The sequence below is a fragment of the Hyperoodon ampullatus genome (genome assembly GCF_949752795.1).
Source record: "Hyperoodon ampullatus genome assembly, chromosome: 6".
In the NCBI taxonomy this organism is placed as follows: domain Eukaryota; kingdom Metazoa; phylum Chordata; class Mammalia; order Artiodactyla; family Ziphiidae; genus Hyperoodon; species Hyperoodon ampullatus.
Window position 1 is genome coordinate 5,268,812 of NC_136919.1, and position 19,378 is coordinate 5,288,189.

The following is a 19,378-nucleotide window of genomic DNA, read 5'->3' on the forward strand; positions in this document are numbered from 1 at the left end:
CAAATAAAATACAGGAATTAAGAAATCCAAAAGATGCTTTTTAAAAGTAGCTGTAAAGGGACTTCCCTAGTGGCGCAGAGGTTAAGACTCCACACTCCCAATGCAGGGGACGTGGGTTCGATCCCTGGTCAGGGAACAAGATCCCACACGCATGCCACAACTAAGAGTCTGCATGCCACAACTAAGGAGCCCGCATGCTGCAACTAAGACCTGGTGCAACCAAAAAATAAAAATTAATAAAAATTAAAAAATTAAAAATAGGGCTTCCCTGGTGGAGCAGCGGTTGAGTCCACCTGCCGATGCAGGGGACACGGGTTTGTGCCCCGGTCTGGGAAGATCCCACATGCCGCAGAGCGGCTAGGCCCGTGAGCCATGGCCACTGAGCCTGTGCATCTGGAGCCTGTGCTCCGCAACGGGAGAGGCCACAACAGTGAGAGGCCCACATACCGCAAAATAAAATAAAATAAAATAAATAAAAAGTAAATTCAGTTTATTAAAAAACAAAACAGCATTAAAAAAATGGCATTAGGACTTCCCTGGTGGCACAGTGGTTAAGAATCCACCTGCCAATTCAGGGAACACGGGTTCGAGCCCTGGTCCGGGAAGATCCCACATGCCGCGGAGCAACTAAGTCTGTGCGCCACAACTACTGAGCCCACACACCACAACTACTGAAGCCTGTGTGCCACAACTACTGAGCCTGCGCTCTAGAGCCCACAAACCACAACTACTTGAAGCCTGCGCACCTAGAGCCCGCAACAAAAGAAGCCACCGCAGTGAGAAGCCTGCACAGCAAAGAGTACCCCTGCTCGCCGCCAACGAGAGAAAGCCTACACGCAGCAACAAAGACACAATGCAGCCAAAAATAAATAAATAAATAATTTTTTTTTTTTTTTAAAAAGGCATTAGACAAACCCTGGGAAAGACTAATCAAGGAAAAAAAGAGAGAAAACACAAAGAACATTAAAGAATGGGAAAATGGACAAAACAACATGGCAGAGATATAAAAATTAAAGCAATTTACAATGCATAATCTTAAGGTCTCTTCCTGACAATTCTTTGTGTGAGGTACTATCATACCCTCATTTTGGGAAGTAAAACTCAGACTGGATATGTGACTTGCAAAGAGGTCAGACTGGAACCCAGGTGGGTCTGTCTACCGCCCAAGGCAATAATACCCTTAAACACCACACTGTTCTGAGCTCCACAGGGATGGCCCACTGGACCACGGTGCTTACCCGAGGGATGTAGGGCTGAGGGATAGAAATCCACTGGGGTCCGAGTGGGTGGGATTCGTGGGTCCATGTAGGAAGGCATCATCATCCACCTGGGGTCGAAACCCAGCATCTGAGGATGGTGCGGGTAGTAGGTGCGCTGCGGGTGGGACGGCGGAGGGTACACCGGCTGCCAGTGCTGCATCTTGTACAGCTGCTCCTGACCAGGGGAGAGAGACCCGGTTGGACAGGTGCTGCGGGGCAGAGAGGCGGTGCGTGCGCACGCACACACACTCTTCCAGCTTTCCATCAGGTGGCAGAGACAACCCACCCAGGACAGAAGACCACAGAGGGGAGGCCCCAGGGCATTACAGCATTCAGGCTCTGGCTCTCTCCCAGGACTGACGGACAGTCGTGCCATCGTCACAACTGGGCCCTCAGGCTCCTCTGCAGGCTGGGCTTTCGTTTAGATCAAACACCCTCCTGGAGCTGACACGTGACCGGCACGGCTCCCCGTGGGCACAGCTCCCCGTGGGCACAGCTCCCCGTGGGCACCGCCACCGGACGACACACTCCGCCTCCTCCCCTCCTCCTGCCCCTTCAATCCACCCTCCTCACTCCGACGCCCTGACCACGTCAGGAGCCTTCGAGGGTCCTCCACAGTTCTGCCTCTAACAGCCGAGTCCGACAGGGCTGCACATGACCTACAGGGCCCTGCGGGTCCTGCCCCATCCGCCTCTCCAGCATCGCCGCCCACGACTGCCCCGGCCCTCCACTCCACACGCCTGCCTGCCCGCCTGCCCGCTTCCGGCCTTGGAAACACGCCGGGCCCTCTGTTCTCTCCAGCCCCAAACCCGCTCACCCGTACCCATCCTTCAGGTTTTGGCTTGAAGAGCACTGCCTCTGCGAACCCACCCCAGTTCCTGAGGCAAGATCAGGTCCCCTGTCCTCGGCTCCCACAGCACTGGGGCTTCGCCTGTGTAACTCTGTTGTTGGTCGTTTCCCTCCCTAAACCAAGAGACTACATGCCAAGTTCACTGCAGTATCCTCACCTCTACCACCAGATTTGGTAGGAAAAAAATTCACTGCACAAAAGGACACACGTAAAGCATCCACAGAGTATTAAAAATCAAGAACCTGGACCCAGTGAGGATTGATTTCAGACCCTGCTCCACGGCACCAGTGACCTCCAGGGCTGCCCTCACAACTGCGTCCCGAACCAGCATTCTGGCGGGATGCAGGTGCGGAGTCAGACAAGAAGGACACACCCTTTCCTGCCGGCTGGCTGGCACAATCCCAGCCCGGGCTGAATTCCCTAGAAGGCTCGCCAGGGCTCAGGGCACTTCTTAGGAGCACTCAGAACTCAGTAAGCAGAACTCCCCTGGTCTCTGCCCACAGCTCCTCCTCCTGTCTAGACCCCAGGTCCCCAGGGAAGCTGACCAGACAGTCTGCTTTCCAGACTCCTTCAGGCTGCTCGGACACGTCAGACTTCTTTCTAATCTTAAGGGTGGGTTTACCTGTCACTGCCCCACGGAAGAGTTACCTAGAGCAACTGTTACTAGTGTGTCTGGCTCGAGTTACTCCAGAGATCTCTCCAGTCAGCAGTAATTCTTCGCCAAGCCCGGGAATAACTGCACGGTGCCTGCTCACAGCACAATGCTACAAAAGCACAATGAATGTAACTTACTGCTTAGAGCACAGGACATGTTGAGCTTCTGGAATGCTTCCTAGGAGCCCAAGGAAAGTAGGGTGTGGGGTGAACGTTTTAAAGGCAACTAAAAGAGATTCTGGGGAAAGGTGGAGACTTTGATCTGTGTCTCCAGGGCACCCACGTTCTGAAACTTTTTCGATTAACAATAATTTACTGCACACCTAGCTGCTGAACTAAGTAACATCCACGCCTGATCTCAGTTTCCCACCAAAGTGCACTGTTCATCAGTAATAAGCTTCACTGATTACGCCTGCAAGACAAACAACTGCCAATGAGTGGTTCCAGCTCAGCAAGATCACCAGGCCTGTAGGAGATGGCTAGAATTACCACCATTACCCATATGATCTTCCTCAGAGCAAAGAGTAGGTCCTTTTTAAGATTTATGGAGCACCATTAAAGATGATATTGATCACACCGATAAACCAGTTTACAGGCATCACAGAACCCTCACCGCCAGGCCGAGAGGCAGGGACTCATTCCTTCCGCTATACACTGACCTGTCCAAGGCCACACACAGCTGAATAAGCTGCACCAGTAGGACCAAAACCCAAAGCTCTCTGGTTCAAAACCTACAAACCTACGTTCTTAACTGAACGCTGACACGCCTCTCGGAAGCTCTCCAAGCAGCTCAGGAAACTCTCCAAGCAGCTCGCAGGCCTTCCTTACTCCTTGGGAGGCACCCAGGGTGGGGCTGCTGTCAGTGCAGGGAGTGGCCACAGCGTGCAACTCTGGATGAAAACCACTCAGACGTCACTAACCAGTCCTTACCGGCATTAGACAGACAACAGGGTCCATAAACTGCCAACAAGGGTTTTCATCCACAGGGTAAATTACCTGGAGGAACTGAAGGCGGGGCTGATGTCCCAAGGCCCTCACTCCCGGCATCCCTGCTGATGACTGGCATACACGAGGGTGGGTTTCTATTGTTTGTTTTACCGGAAGGGGGCATGGGGAAAAGGAGAGGGGACAGCCACCCCATGGGCAGGTCTGTTTACGACACCTGCTAAACGACTCCTGTTTACCTGCTGCTGCTGGCGCTGGAACCTGGGCGGAAGCGACTTCTGGTACTTGCTGAACTCCTGCGCGGGGGACCCAGGCTCCCTGGCCCGCTCGTCACTGCCGCCGCTCTGAGCCACAGCTGGAGGAGCTGTAGGGGCTTCTTCTGAAAACGTGCTGGGGGCTTCCTGGGCAGAGAACTCAGGGGAGCCTACGGAACAAATAAGCAGAGGGATGGCCAGGTGAGCTCACAGAAGCTCGGCCGGGCCATGTCCAGGGCAGATGCCTTTTCTTGCTGGCAGTCCTCAACCCGGCGCCGTGCTGAACACTCCCCAGGCACACGCTCAGGGACTCCCCCACGCCGTCACCGCTCCAGAGGGGAGAAAACTAAGGGTCGAGAGACCAGAGGAACCGCCTGAGGCCACACAGTCGGCAGGAGAGCCGGGATGTGGTTCCGGGTGGGAGGGGCTCTGTTAAAACAGACCCCAGTAAATCAGAGCGGCCAGGGCTCAACGAGAGCCCCACATCCAGCCTCCACCCAAGGCTGTGTGAGCCGGCTGGCCAGGCCGCCCCGCTGGCCTGTGTCCTCATCTGCTCAATGAAGACAACAACCGCACCTACCCCACCGGGCCTCTGGAGAATTAATTCGCTGAGACGATCCACGTAATGCACTTAAAATCGTGCCTGACAAGAAGTAAATGCTCACCACAGTCTCCCATATCACTATTCTCCCCGAAATTCCCTTCTTTCTTGCCCCATCCCAGCTTTGCATTCTTTTTTTTTGTCCAGCTTTATTGAGATATAATTGACATTTCGGGCTCTTAAATCTACTGCAGGAGGCAAACAAACGCCAATGCAAAGCCTTGGGGACCCAGCGTCCCAGAGGAATACTGACAGGCAGGGCAGGTGCAGAGGGGCTCGGGGCACACCCCACACCCAGGCCCAAGCTCGCTCCCCGCCGTCTACTTCCTGGACTCTCCACTGCCCTCCCCTCAGTGAGCCCCTGACATTGGGCCCAGGCTTCACTTAGACTTCAGTGACAGGACATTTATTTACAGGAGGACAAGGGTCGATTTCTCTGAGTTCCTCGGCCAGAAGGGCACTGATGACCATCCTATCACCAATAAGACCTCCATCTGAGAAGCTCTCAGCAACTGAAACTAACATCAGGCCCTTCTCTACTTAAGAGAGTTGGTTTTAGTTGATTCAAGAAAGTCACAAAAAACACAGCTGATCCCATTCTTTAAAACTGCAGCGAGAGAGACACCCTCCACCACCTAACGCTGTTCAGCGTCTCTTGCGAAGCCATGTGATCCACTCCTTTTAGAATAATTGTCAGGGAAAATGTATGCTAATAAGCAGGCAGGCTTCTTTCAATGTCCCGAGAGAGATCCTGTGCTCCTAGTGAAGTCCTCCAGCACCTGCGTCTTCAGTCGAGCCGGGTGGTAACAAACAAGCCGGCAATGACAAAACCAGTGGCGTTGCCGTGAGTACGTGAGTGCTTTCTGCATCTAGAAATCGTTAAGTGCTTCGTGCACATGCTCCCCCGTGGCCCCTCAGCATGCGGGGAGGTACAAGCTCTCATCAACCCACTTCACAGACTCGAGAATGCGCGCCAGAGAGGCGAGGCGCCTGGACAGCTGGTTTAAGCAGTAGAAATGGGATGTGAACCCAGGCACCTGGCCCAGGCCGAGACTCTTAATGACCGGGACTCCCACACATCAGCTGTGAGCCACGGTGGTGCTAAAAAGCCAGGGAGACGCAGACAACCAACCAGCGACACAGCGCAGGGTTTCCAGGTCATGGGATGGGGCCCTACAGCTCACCTCTGCGGACAGCTGGGCCATTCTCCTGTGGGGCACCTGGAGAGCGGGGCGCCTCCTTCCCCGCCAGCTCCTGGGCCCCGCCCGCCTTCTGAGCCCGCCTGCACTTCTGGTCCAGCTGCTTGAGTTTGGCGGCACAGGCAGCCAGCCTCTCCTCCCGGGCCCGGCGCTCCTCCTCCTCCCGGCGCTTTCGGGCTCGCTCCACAGCCTCGGACATCTCCGACTGGACGAACTTCTGCCTCGGGGGTGGCTTGTCCTCTTTGTCCTCGACAGACTGCTGCCGGAACACACTGCCCATGGAGGACTTCTGCCGAGAGGAGACGGTCTCAGATGAAACGCACATCACAACCCAGGCACAGGCGCCCCCAGGATGGGATGGGCTCTCCTTCCCAGGACCGGCAGGCACCTTAGAGAGGCAGCGCGGCCCCGCGGCAGGCAGACCTGGGTTTCAATCTTGCTCTGCCCTTTACTATATTTGGAATGAGGTTTGTGTGAGTGCCAACGTTCTACACCTTAGTTTCTCATTTTGAACGATAATAAAGGAAGCCCTCGGGATTGTGAAGGTACACTGAATCGTTTGCAAAGCACTCAACGCCGTGACTGACACGCAGGAAACACTGAGAAAATAGACGCTCTCACCACCACTACTGAGCGCACAAGATTAGGGCCTCGGGCTTCCCTGGTGGCGCAGTGGTTGAGAGTCCGCCTGCCGATGCAGGGGACACGGGTTCATGCCCCGGTCCGGGAAGATCCCACATGCCCCGGAGCGGCCGGGCCCGTGAGCCATGGCCACTGAGCCTGTGCGTCCGGAACCTGTGCTCCGCAACGGGAGAGGCCACAACAGTGAGAGGCCCGCGTAAAGAAAAAAAGAAAAAAAAAAAAAAAAGATTAGGGCCTCCACAGCTAAATACCAAGAGCAGGAAAGCACACACTCATCACTTCTTAGCCACAAAACTGCTCCACTGCTTCTCCCATGACAATACAGAAACCTCTGGATATGAAGAGCCACAGGAAATGGAAATTCACACTCAGACATAAGGTTTCAAAGTGATTCTTTATATATAAAAATAAATAAGCGTCTCTAAAAACATCTCTTTTGGATATTTCATCCACTTTTGAATCTCTCGCTGGTTGTCAGTTACTGGAAAAACAACCAGGGTGCCACCAATGCAGCGTGAAAAACTACCAACACTGGGAAGATTTCTCACTGATTGGCAGGAAGTGAAGCTGCAGGCAGAATATGCAGTAATAGATGATGGGCATGTTTAACTGGACCCCAGCCACTGGAATTCCAATGAGGTATGACTAGCAAAACAATATATACAACTTCCTGTTTTGAGTGGTAGTTACACCGATGTATACAATTGTCAAAAAGTCATCAAACATAAAAAAACAAGACCTATGCCTTTTTGTGTATGTTAATTACACCTCCATAAAAGCAATATGTCACACAGTGACTGCAGCCAAGGAGTTGTCTCCTGAAAACTAACTTCTCATAATCCAGAGACAATTGCTACAATCACAAGATTATAAACTTCTAATTTAGAAGCACGAAGGTACTTTTTACCCAAGTGTGCACTCTTCTGCTTTCCCCTTGACCGCTGCCATCTGTCCGTGCTCCATAATGGCTGTGCCCTGTCTCACACCAGAGCTTATCTATCCCATGACCTACCTTATCCCCTGGTGTTCAATACATCCTTGCAGATGATCCTTAAGGCATATCCCTGACTATTATTCCCTTCAGAATTTCCCAGAAAGGAAATAGCAGAATCAAAGGGTATAGTCTTGAGGCACATCATCAAGACTACAGACGTGCCTTTCAAAGCTGCCCGAAGATGAGCTATCATTTTATAAACTAAATGTTCTGCAAAATATTTAAACTGTGAAAATCCTTTCAGAAATTTGGATCCATAAAAGTTATAGAGATTTTATCTTTGTTGACTCTATTCAGATAATTCAGTGTTGTTAGGAGCAGACGAAAGTGAAACCTTCTTTTGAATACTGAGCAACCCCAATATGTGAATGAAATTTGGATTAATTGCAAGGTAATTTACAAGAGTCGTAGTGTGTCTATTTTCACTTGTGTCCCCTGTACCGAGCACAGTGCCTAGCATGATACGTACTCAGTAACAAAGACTGAAGACTATTACTTTATACCGAGATGGGGAACAGGAGCCCTTTAAATAGCAAAGCGCATTGAAAGTGGCGAGTTTGCCAAAGCGTATTTCAATGAACGCCTTCCCATCCCCAGCTCTGCCCCTCCTGCTCAATTCAGTCCAAAAGTCACGCGAGGCGGCAGAACGAGGCAGGCACCCGGTGCCCGGGAGTCAGAGAGCTCAGGGCAGGTGGTCAGAGCCCAGGGCAGGTGACGAGAGTGTGCACGTGGAGATGTGGCTGGTGCGGGAGCTGGGGCCCAACCACGCAGGGTGCGGAAGAAACCCCTAGAAGAGACGGCCCAGCAGGGAAATTCAGGGCCGCGTGGAGGTGGGGCGCACTGACATCTGAGTGGCTGAGGAGGGCACCTGTGCAAGGGAGAGAGGCTCGGGGCAGAAACAGGGAGCCTGACCGAACAGGTACAAATACTAGGGACAATGGCAAACAGCCAGAAGGACCTCCGTGGAACCTGAGATATCCTTGTGATTCACGTGTGTGTATCACATACCTACGCTTCCTGACTCTGTCCACGGAGAAGGTCCAGGAGCAGTGGCACTCTAACAGCAGTGAGTACTCCTGGTGCCCACATATTAGTTTCTAAGTATCATTAAAGGCTGACTCCAGGGCCAAGGTAGGATAAGGACCAAAGGAGCTTAAAAAAAGCTTGCTCTATCAGAAAGCAAGGAATTCCCAAAAAAGAATGGAGACGTAAAAAGCACACAGCTGCCAGCTTGAAGAAGCTCCCAAATCAAAGACAATCTGAACGTCAAAAGAAACAACGAGAGCAATAGACTATAACTCACTGATATTAATTAAAAATTTGATGAGAAGGGCTTCCCTGGTGGCGCAGTGGTTGAGAGTCCGCCTGCCGATGCAGGGGACACGGGTTCGTGCCCCGGTCTGGGAGGATCCCACATGCCGCGGAGCGGCTGGGCCCGTGAGCCATGGCCGCTGAGCCTGCGTGTCCGGAGCCTGTGCTCCGCAACAGGAGAGGCCACAACAGTGAGAGGCCCGCGTACCACACACACACACACAAAAAATTTGATGAGAAACAGGATATTCGTAGTCTCAGAGTAATTCCCCACAAAATTGCTATCAATTACAAATCTGGAAGAGTGTGTGGAAGTTCCATGGTGTGAAACTTGGTAGCCACCATCTTAATCAAGAGATCAAAGTGAAGGTTGTCAGAGCGGGCAGAGTGGAATCACGGCCACCCAGTAGGATGCAATGAGAAGAGTCAGTGACAGTTCTGAGAGATTCTAACCAAAAAAAAGGAAACCTTGAACCCAATCATGAGGAAGCACCAGACAAACCCGATTTGAAGTGCATTCCACAAAACAGCTGGCTTGTCATCTTCCCAGGTATCAATGCCATGAAGGTTTAGCAAAGGCTGACAAGCTGCTTCAGACTGAAGGGAACCTCAAGAGCAGGACACCTGAGGCAGCGTGTGACTCTGAACTGGATCCTTCTGTATGAAGAACATTAATGGGACAATGGGTAAAAGTGGGATGGAGTCTGAGGACTAGATGGCAGTGATGTATCAATGCTAATTTCCTGGATTTGACTGTGGTTACCTAGAGCGAATGTCATTTTTTTGGTAGGAAATAGATACCAAAGTGTTCTGTGGTGACAGGGGCTGATCAGGCTGGCGACGTACTCTTCAGATGGTTCAGAAAAAATATTCTTTGTATTACACCGATTTTTCTGTAAGTTTGTGACTGTTTTCAAAATTTTAAAAGAAAATGTTTAAATTAAAAAAAAAAAAAAAAAAGAATGTCCACCTAGGCTTTTTCAGAAGCCTGACCACTGAACTCAGTGAGACATAAACACACAGGACAGCCAAGTAGATGACCTGCTGGAGTCTTTGCCCTTGGATCTCTGGTCAAATGAACTTGAAGGGGGGGGGGTGTGCGTGCGTGTGTGTGTGTGTGTGTGTGTGTGTGTGTCTCAGCTAATCACAGGCACAGAACTTGAAAGGGCTCGCGTGTGTGTGTGTCCCAGCTAATCACAGGCACAGAACCCCTGCAGTGCCCACGGTACCTGGTAGTCAGGGCCTGACACCCAGCTGTGAAGCTTCCTGGAAGGCGGCTGAGGTTCTGGCACCTTCCGGACGACACGGGTTCTGCCTCCTGCTTCGCCCCAGTCCTTTCCTTCCTCTTGGGTGCGCTTGGCATCAGCACTGTCTGCAGAGCTCACTGACAACTGCCGCTGCCTCCTGGGGTCCCAACTGTTCCTGGGACAAACCGCACAGACTGTTAGTTCTCCCAGTCGGCCCAAGCATGGTCTGGCCTCACTGGTCAGGCCCTTAAGGAATTCCAAAGTTGGCTGTCTACATACCAATTTCCTTCATGAGAGCAGACCTACCCCGCACCCCCTCTACAGGTGAGAGGATATGCCCAGAGCACCAAAATCAGCACCAATGTGTACCAAGTCAGCCTTACACACACAGCTCCTGGCAGGATGCCTCACACCCATTACTTCATTTACTGCAAAAAAAAAAAAAAAAAGTCTCTACTTCCCCCATGTTAAAGAGTTGGTAATTGAGTCTCCGACTGGTTGGGGAGCTGTTTTCACAAGGAAGAGCTAACAGATTTGAGCCTAGAACTCCCACTGAAGGCCCTTGTCTTTACGCCACAGCTCTCGCCCTGTGCTTGGCATAAAGGAGTTGCTTAATAAATGCTCCTCGAAACAGCAAAAGAGGGCTCACTGGCTGATTCATTATAAAGAGCAGGAGGAACAAAGCAAAGCACACACAGCATGGAAAAGGAGGAGAGAGATGCCCAACGGAGGCTATGGGAAGGCTGGAAGCAAAGCGAGACTTGTGCAGTGCTCACCTTTACAGGCGCCAGTGTAAACAAAGGCACTGGGGCAAAACACACATGTGCATCTACTCAGCGCCTCTTCTTTAGTGGTGCCCAATAAACCCAGCAGGAACGCAGAGAAAGGCGGGGAGTCAGACCTGGCTAATATACGTGTCTGCGCAGGTGCGCATGCATGCACGCACACGCGCACACACACACACAAGCACGCACACATGGGAGGTGGAAGGGAGATGAGGCGGGTGAGGATCAGGAGACCACAGACAGGGCAACAACTGCTAGCGACTCCTGACTGCAGTCAGAGGCGGGCGCCCACACAAAGCCTCCTGACCCATCAGGAGAGATCAAGTCTGCAGAAGACAACCAAGGAACAGTGTGAGGGTGAGCTGGAAGGAAGGACATGAGCTGGCCAGCCTCTCGATGGTGCAGCAAAGAAAGGATGTGGGTCCCAGTGGCCCCCAGAGACAATGAACAGGAAAGTTTCAGGAACCCATCGTGGATGGGAAATAAGATGTCAAAGAAGACTGGGGAGCTTGTAGTAGGAGTCTCAACCAGCTCAGGGAACACTGAGGTCGTGGCTGGTAGACTCAATTTGATGTGTCCTTGGTCACAGCCAGTGGTGAACTGGGTCCAAAACCCAGGTCTAACTCCTTCAGATGAACATTCAATTCACATCAACTCAAAGAGACAAGAGGAGAGCGGCCTGCTGCTCCAATAAATCGGCAAAACTTTGCTTGCCGTTGATTTAAATTCTTGATCACATCTCCTTCTGAGCTTAGTGTTCCAAAAACTGACCCAGAGATATTTGTTTCCCAAGTGCATCCAAAGCTTCAGTTGAAATCAAGCAGCATTAAAATAAATTACAGAAGCCTCAATTCGTTAATTGTTTGTGTATCATCTGAGAAAGAGTGGCAGAGGATCGTTACCAGCTCCCTGCGGAAGAGGACCTTTGAAGTGAAAGATGAAATAACAAAGACGTGCAGACCCAACTACATAAACATTCAATTACTGACAATAAAAGAGACAAAGGGAAAAATATTAAAGCACTAATATCTAAGCAATATAATAAAACAGTAATCACATTTTAACGGAAAGCAGAGTAAGTCTAACAGATAAATATACAAAGGAAATAGGCAATTTCACGCAAAAAGAAGCATTCTTATTTGCCAGTACTGGGGCGTGGGGGGAGTAAATTAAAGCAGCCATAGGTGCTCTTTTAAAAGTACTAGCCAATACTACTGGTATCATGCTAAAAACTAGAGGGACTAGACTACAATGAAGTATTTTCCAAAAGGTGCTGTGAGTAAAACTCAGTCCAATGGAATGATCCAAAAAAAAAAAAAAAAAAAAAAGAGAAAAGAGATTAAAGTGGTCAAATAAGTTTAGGAAATGTGGCATACCCGCCTCCCCCCAGATTCCCAGCACACTGCAGTATGCACACCCTAGGCTCTGGACGACCTTGGAACTATTTATTAATAAACAGTTACGTGGAAAGCAAAGTTTCCCAAATTTGCTTGGCCAGAGAAGCCTTCTGGGGCACTACACCCAAAGCAATCTATGGAACAAGCAGTCTATAAGACACCCTTGGGAAAATACTGGCACAGTGGTTAAATCACTAGGACTCAGCCAGCCACGCCTGGGTGCAAATCCTGGCTCCATCCCTTAACAGCTGTCCTCAAAAGCTATGGCCCTCTCATCTGCAAATGGAGACAGTATTTGCCCTTGTGAAGTTGCTGGGGTAACCAGGAAGTGCACTTGGCATGGTGACGGGCACATGGCAGCACCAAGAACACGGGTGCATTTACACCCCGCTGAGGTCACGTTCCCTGGGAGCGGAGCTGTCAGCGGGCACAGGGACACTCACCACGGTGGCCTGCCGTCCTTCCCAGCTTCCTCCTCCTCCTCATCATCACTAAACTTCAGCTTCTCCGAGTAGTCCACTTCTTCATGGAGGCCTGCAACAGGAGGACGGCCAGGGAAAGTGAGACAAAATGCGAGTCTCAACAGCGCTGAGGTCGCCGCTGGGGAGCTTCCTCCAGTCAGGAACTGCACCAACCCAGCTGGGTAAGGCACACCACCCAGCTGCCACCACCAGAACAAACACCGCAGATAAAAATGAAAGACAGGGCTTCCCTGGTGGCGCAGTGGTTGGGAATCTGCCTGCCAAGGCAGGGGACACGGGTTCGAGCCCTGGTCCGGGAAGATCCCACATGCCGCGGAGCAACTAAGCCCGTGCGCCACAACTACTGAGCCTGTGCTCTAGAGCCCGCAAGCCAAAACTACTGAAGACTGCGCGCCCAGAGCCCATGCTCTGCAACAAGAGAAACCACTGCAGTGAGAAGCTCGCGCACCACAACAAAGAGCAGCCCCTGCTCACTGCAACTAGAGAAAGCCCGTGCGTAGCAACGAAGACCCAATGCAGCCAAAAATAAGTAAATAAATAATTTATCTTTTTTAAAAAAATGAAGGACAGTGCTGGCTCTGGTAACAGCAAAGTAGCCTGGTTAGACTAACACCCCCTGGTTAGACTAAAGATAACAGCTCTTAAATCTAGACAAAATATTCTGCAAATGTATTAGGAGGTGAGGAGAGTGAGCAAAAGCAGGCGGAAACCAGCCAGGAGGCCACCCAGCAATACAGACACCAGAACAGTGAGGTTCGTGGGTGGCCGTTTTGCCCCAGGGCCCTCCCCTACCCGAGTGGCTCAGGTGGCAGAAAGTAACCATTAACTAATGAGTGGGTACACAAAATGCGGTAGAGCCATACAATGGAAGAGTATTTGGCCATTAAAAAAAATTTTTTTAAGGGTTCAGACAGGGCTTCCCTGGTGGCGCAGTGGTTGAGAGTCTGCCTGCCGATGCAGGGGACGCGGGTTCGTGCCCCGGTCCGGGAAGATCCCACACGCCGTGGAGCGGCTGGGCCCGTGAGCCATGGCCGTTGAGCCTGCGCGTCCGGAGCCTGTGCTCCACTACGGGAGAGGCCCGCGTACCGCAAAAACTAAAAAAGAGTTCAGACACATGCTGCAACATGATGATCCTTGAAAACATTATGCTAAGTGACAGAGCCAGATATGAAAAGCCACGTATTCTCGTGTGTGATTCCATGGATATGAAACATCTAGAACAAGCAGATCCACAGAGACAGAAAGTAGAAGAGCGTTTGCCGAAGGGTGGGCGTGGAGGGCAGGTGGTAACTGGGAGTGACTGCTAATGGGTATGGGCTTCTTCCACGGGAGACAGAAATGTTCTGGAATCGGACAGGGAGGATGATTGCACAAACCCGTTAATATACGAAAAATCTCTGAATTTTAGACTTTAAAAGGGTAAATTTTATGTAATATGAAAATCTGTCATGTGAATTAAATCGTTAAAAAAAGGAGACGATGACAAAAAGCCCAATCCAATTAAAAGGCGAGTTAGATTTGATGATAAAGCAAGTGCAATTACATGCTGTTTCCCAGAGCATCACTTTATATACAAGCACAAGTGGGTTAAAGGGAATGGATGGAAAATACACACCACGACAACAATAAATAATTTAAGTCAGAGCAATGATACTAACATAGGACAAAACAGACTCCAAGACAAGAAGTGTTACGAGAGATAAAAAAGGATATTTGAAAACAATATAAAGGGACAATACGTCGGAATCATAAAAATGATAATTGTGCATAACAGCTTCAAAATAAATGAAACAAAAACTGACAGAATTAAAGGGAGAAATAGATAAATCCACAATTATAGTAGAGAGTTTAACACCTCACTTTGAGTAACTGATAGAACTAGACAAAAATGTAAGTATATAAGATCTGAACAACACTACCAACCACCTTGACTAAATTGATATTTACAGAATGTGATATCCAACTTATAGAACACACATTCTTTTCAAATGCACTTGGAATATTCACCAAGACAGACCATATATCTTGGTTATAAAACAAGTCTTAATAAGTTGGAAAGAACTGAAGTCATACAGAATATGGTCTCTCGACTACAATGGAATTAAATGAGAACTCTAGAAAGCTCCAATTAAAATGATTGGTGAACTAGAAAACAATCAAACAATGGAGAAAACTAAAGCCAAAAGCTGTCTCTATTAATTAAACTAATAAGCCCTTGGCAGAAGTGAATAAGAAAAAGAGAAAAAATAAAAATTACCTAATTATCAGGAACGGAAAAGGGCGATACCTGTATCACTACAGACCCTACAGACATCAGAAAAAAAAAAAAAAAAGGAATATTATCAACAACTTTACACCACTAAGTTCAACTCAAAAGAAAGGAATAAATCCCTTGAAAATCACAACTTATGAAATACTGACACAAAAACATCGGAAATCTGAGCAGCCCTATAACTAATCAAAGAAGTTAAATTTATTATCACAAATGTCTTTAGAAAGAAAATTCCAGGGCCAACTGGTTTCACTGGCGAATTTTATCAAGCATTTATGAAAAAAATAATACCAATCTAACAGAAACTCTTTCAGAAAGTAGAGAAGGAAGGAACATTTTGCAAAACATCTTAGGAGCCCAGCAAAACTGATATCGAAACCCAAGGGCAGGGCTTCCCTGGTGGCGCAGTGGTTGAGGGTCCGCCTGCCGATGCAGGGGACACGGGTTCATGCCCCGGTCTGGGAAGATCCCACATGCCGCGGAGCGGTTGGGCCCGTGAGCCATGGCCGTTGAGCCTGCGCGTCCGGAGCCTGCGCTCCGCAACGGGAGAGGCCACAACAGTGAGAGGCCCACATACCGAAAAAAGAAAAAAAAAAAAAAAAAAAAAAAACCCAAGGGCAATATTAAAAGAAAATTACAGACCAATATCCACCATGAACACAGGCACCAAGAATCTTAACAAAATATCAGCAAATTGAATCTAGACGTAGGTGGAATTTATTCTAGGGATGCAAAGTTGGTTAGCATTAAAAAAATAAATCAGGGGGACTTCCCTGGTAGTCCAGTGGTTAAGAATCCACCTTCCAATACAGGGGACGCGGGTCTGATCCCTGGTTGGGGAACTGAGATCCCACATGCCACGGGGCAACTAAGCCTGTGTGCCACAACTACTGAGCCTGTGCTCTAGAGCCCGCGTGCCACAACTACTGAAGCCCACGAGCCTAGAGCCCATGCTCTGCAACAAGAGAAGCCATCGCAATGAGAAACCTGCCCACCACAACAAAGAGTAGCCCCCACTTGCCGCCACTAGAGAAAGCCTGCGCACAGCAACAAAGACCCAACGCAGCCATAAATAAATAAATGTATTTTTTAAAAAATCAGCAAATTCGAAATAGAAAGGAATCTCCACAATCTGATAAAGAACATCTCCAAGAACCTTACAACTATCATCAATCATATTTAATGGTGAAACACTAAACACTTTCTCCCTAAGATCAGGAATACAGAACTTGAATACAACATTGTACTGGAAGTACTACACTGCAGTAAGGCAAGAAAAAGAAAAGGCATTTAATCTGTCCCTATTTATAGGCAACATGACGGTTTATGCAGAAAATTCTAAGAAATCAACAAGAGCTAGTAAAACTAATGAATGCATTCAGCAAATTGTCTGGTACAAGATCCACACACAAAAATCAACTCTATGTATGTCTATATAATAACATCAAACACTAAAAAACAAAACTATTTTTTTTAAAAAACCAGTACCATTTACGATAGCGTCAAGAAACATAAAATACTCAGGAATAAACATAACAAAGATGTTCAAGACCTCTATACTGAGAACTATATAAAACACTGCTGAGAGAAATGAAAGCCCTAGTAGAGAAAGTTTCACCAAGTTACTGGACAAGAGATTCAAAATTAAGATTTCATTTATCCAGAAATAAATTCAACACAATCTTAATCACAATGCCTGCAGGCCTTTAAAATACTGACCAGTTGATTCTAAATTTACATGAGAATGAAAAGAACTTAGAATAGTCAAATAATCTTAAAAATGAACAAAGCTGGAAAACTTACACCACTGAATTTAGAACTTACTATAAAGCTACAGTGTGGTATTGGCATAAGGATGAATAAACAGATCAACGGAACAAACAGGGTCCAGAAATAGACCCACACTTATATGATCAACTGATTGTTGGCAAAGGTGTCAAAGCAACTCAACAGGGAAAGAAACGTCTTATAACAAACAGTGCAGAACAATCGGACAACCTAATGGATTAAAATGAACCCCGACCCCTATCTTACACCATATACAAATTAATACAACATGGATCACAGATCCAAAAATAAGTGTTAAAACTATAAAACATAAGGGAGTATCTGTGCCACCAAGGAGAGACAAAAATTTTTTATAAAGGACACAAAAGTAAAAACCATAAAAAACACAAATTTGTAAGTTAAACTTCATCAAAATTGAAAACTTCTGCTCATCAAAACGCAGTGCTAAAAAATGAACAGACAAGGCAGGCAGTTGGAGAAAATATCTGTGAAATGTTAAGTCTCCAAGGACTTGTATCCGAACACACACACACACACACACACACACACACACACACACACACACAGACACCAGTAGGCAAATCGACATGAAAACGTGTTTATCATCATTAGTCATCAGCCAGATGAAAGTTAAAAGCACAACGAGATACCACTACACACCCACTAGAATGGCTAAAAATAAAAAGACTCGCATCAAAGTGTTGTGAGGCTGCAGAGCAACTAAATTCTCAAACTCGAGGCTGGGAATGGCATCACCAACCACCACAGGAAAAGGTCTGGGTGCTTCTTATAAACCTGATCACACACCTACCCTTTAATTCAACAATTCCACTCCTAGATATCTACTCAAGAGAAATGAACATATTATTCATAATGGAACTTTTGAATGGGTAAACGAACTATAGTATTTGAACAAATCATAGTATTTGATACAATGAAATATACCTCAGTCATTAAAAGCAACTATCGATATACAGAACACCACGAATGAATCTCACAAGCGTCACAGGAGAAGGAAAGCTGTAGGACTCCGCTCGTTTGCAGTTAAGATTCATCGTAAGACAGGGAGGCCTTGGGCAGAGTCTTGGACACAGTCCGGGAGGGAGACTGGCTCGAGAGGGGCTGGGTGATGAGGAAAGTGTTCTGTATCGTGACTCGGCTGTGCTACTCAAGCGTATGCATCTGTCAAAACTGTAAAACTGAATGTGTGCCTTTCAATGCCGCTAAATTTTACTTGAAAACAAACAATCCAAAAGAATTTTAAAAGAAAATAATCAGGTTGGGGGGCGGGCTTGGGTGAAGATAAGGATGCAGAATGTCGGCATTTGTTGAAATGCTGAAACTCAGGGACAGGGAGCTACCTGGGGTTCATTACACTCGTTTGTTTTAACTTTTCCATTATAAGAAGTCTTTCTCCCTCTAAGATCAAGACCAAAGACAAAAGAAGACATGGCTGTGTCAGGAACAACTGCTCGTCTGAGTGCCAACCAACAAGGATCTCTTCAGGGCACTGAGGCTGCTCCCCGCCCCGTGTTTTCATTCCAACTTGACGAGGAAAACAGTGGACTTGGTGTCAGAGGACTTCCAACCTTGGTAAGCAGAGACAGACCGCAGTCCTCCCTTCCTAAACCCTCAGCTGTGAGCCCACCAGCAAACACCACCACCCACCTGCCCAGCCGTCATCAGCATCGGTGTCCAGATCGTCAAGGCCCCTCAGGTTCTCCGCATTGATGATGGTGGGCCTCGGCGCCCGTTCCACCAGCTGCCTCAGTGGACGGATTGGGCGAGTCATTCCCAGCCTGTTTTCTTTTCTGATGAGAGAGAGAAGGGTAAAGATGCTGGACTCGTGTCAAGTATATATACGGAAGCAAACCCAAATACTTTTCCAAAACTAAGTCCTACACTGCAAAGGTTCACGTGTGCCCTTAATATTAAAACGGTCTCCTTTTTAAAGAACACACAGTGAACAAATACATCCTCAAGAGAAGTTCTGCTTCATTCTGCAGTTTTATGTGCTCAGGCTTATGTCTAGGGTAGCAGCAATAAACACATGCCAAATCTTCACCTGCCAGGAGCTTGAAATCTCTCGTCCTGCCCCAGCCTTCTCACACATCCTGGGTCTTGAGCTGGTTTCTCTGAGGTCTCCAGAAGACAAAGCACTTTCCTATGTAAGCCCACTATCTTGTCCAGTATCACCAACCAGGCTAATTTCTACATACGTGACTATAATGCAATAGCCTTACCCGTCTTGGTCATTCATCTGGAACTGTCTAAAAGGAACACGGGGTTCAAGACGGAGCTGGGGAAGGGGGAAAGATCCTCGTTCCACTGTACCCTGGTTCTCTGATGACTGTGGCGAACACATCTGAAACATAACATCAATGAACAGGGTTTTCTGGTAATGACCCAGATTCTAAGTTCCACTTGCATTAAAATTTGCTTTGGAAAATGGAAAATGGGAAAAAGAAACAGGAAAGTCTTGGGGTTTCCCAATTAATCCTGTCACCATCTCCCCCATTTCTTTCCTGCTGTCAGTACGCAAATCTGGGGACCTGTGTCTTGGGGAATATACCTGCCTCTCCTTCTCCTAAAGAGCTAAGGCTAAGATAACATCCACATCACCAGGGAAAGAAGCCAGAGGCCCTTAAGATTTGAAAAGGAGGAGAGAAAATGCAAAAGTAATGGAAGCCTCCAAAGT

At 48.2% G+C, this 19,378-nt stretch overlaps 1 protein-coding gene across 5 annotated transcripts in view; it reads right to left on the reverse strand.

The window, feature by feature from the left end:
- Positions 1-19,378, reverse strand: part of PRRC2B (proline rich coiled-coil 2B) — a gene marked incomplete at its 5' end in the record, with an annotated part of 57,598 nt that overhangs the window by 25,257 nt on the left and 12,963 nt on the right. For 4 of the 5 annotated variants that reach the window (XM_079706393.1, XM_079706392.1, XM_079706391.1 and 1 more), the window contains 7 exons: positions 1,239-1,434; positions 3,948-4,132; positions 5,748-6,051; positions 9,939-10,131; positions 12,582-12,672; positions 18,349-18,491; positions 18,924-19,045. In XM_079706393.1, coding sequence (XP_079562519.1) covers positions 1,239-1,434; positions 3,948-4,132; positions 5,748-6,051; positions 9,939-10,131; positions 12,582-12,672; positions 18,349-18,491; positions 18,924-19,045 — 1,234 coding nt within the window. Of the gene's footprint in view, positions 1-1,238; positions 1,435-3,920; positions 4,133-5,747; positions 6,052-9,938; positions 10,132-12,581; positions 12,673-18,348; positions 18,492-18,923; positions 19,046-19,378 lie in introns of all 5 variants that reach the window. The other variant, XM_079706389.1, reaches the window with a different exon arrangement.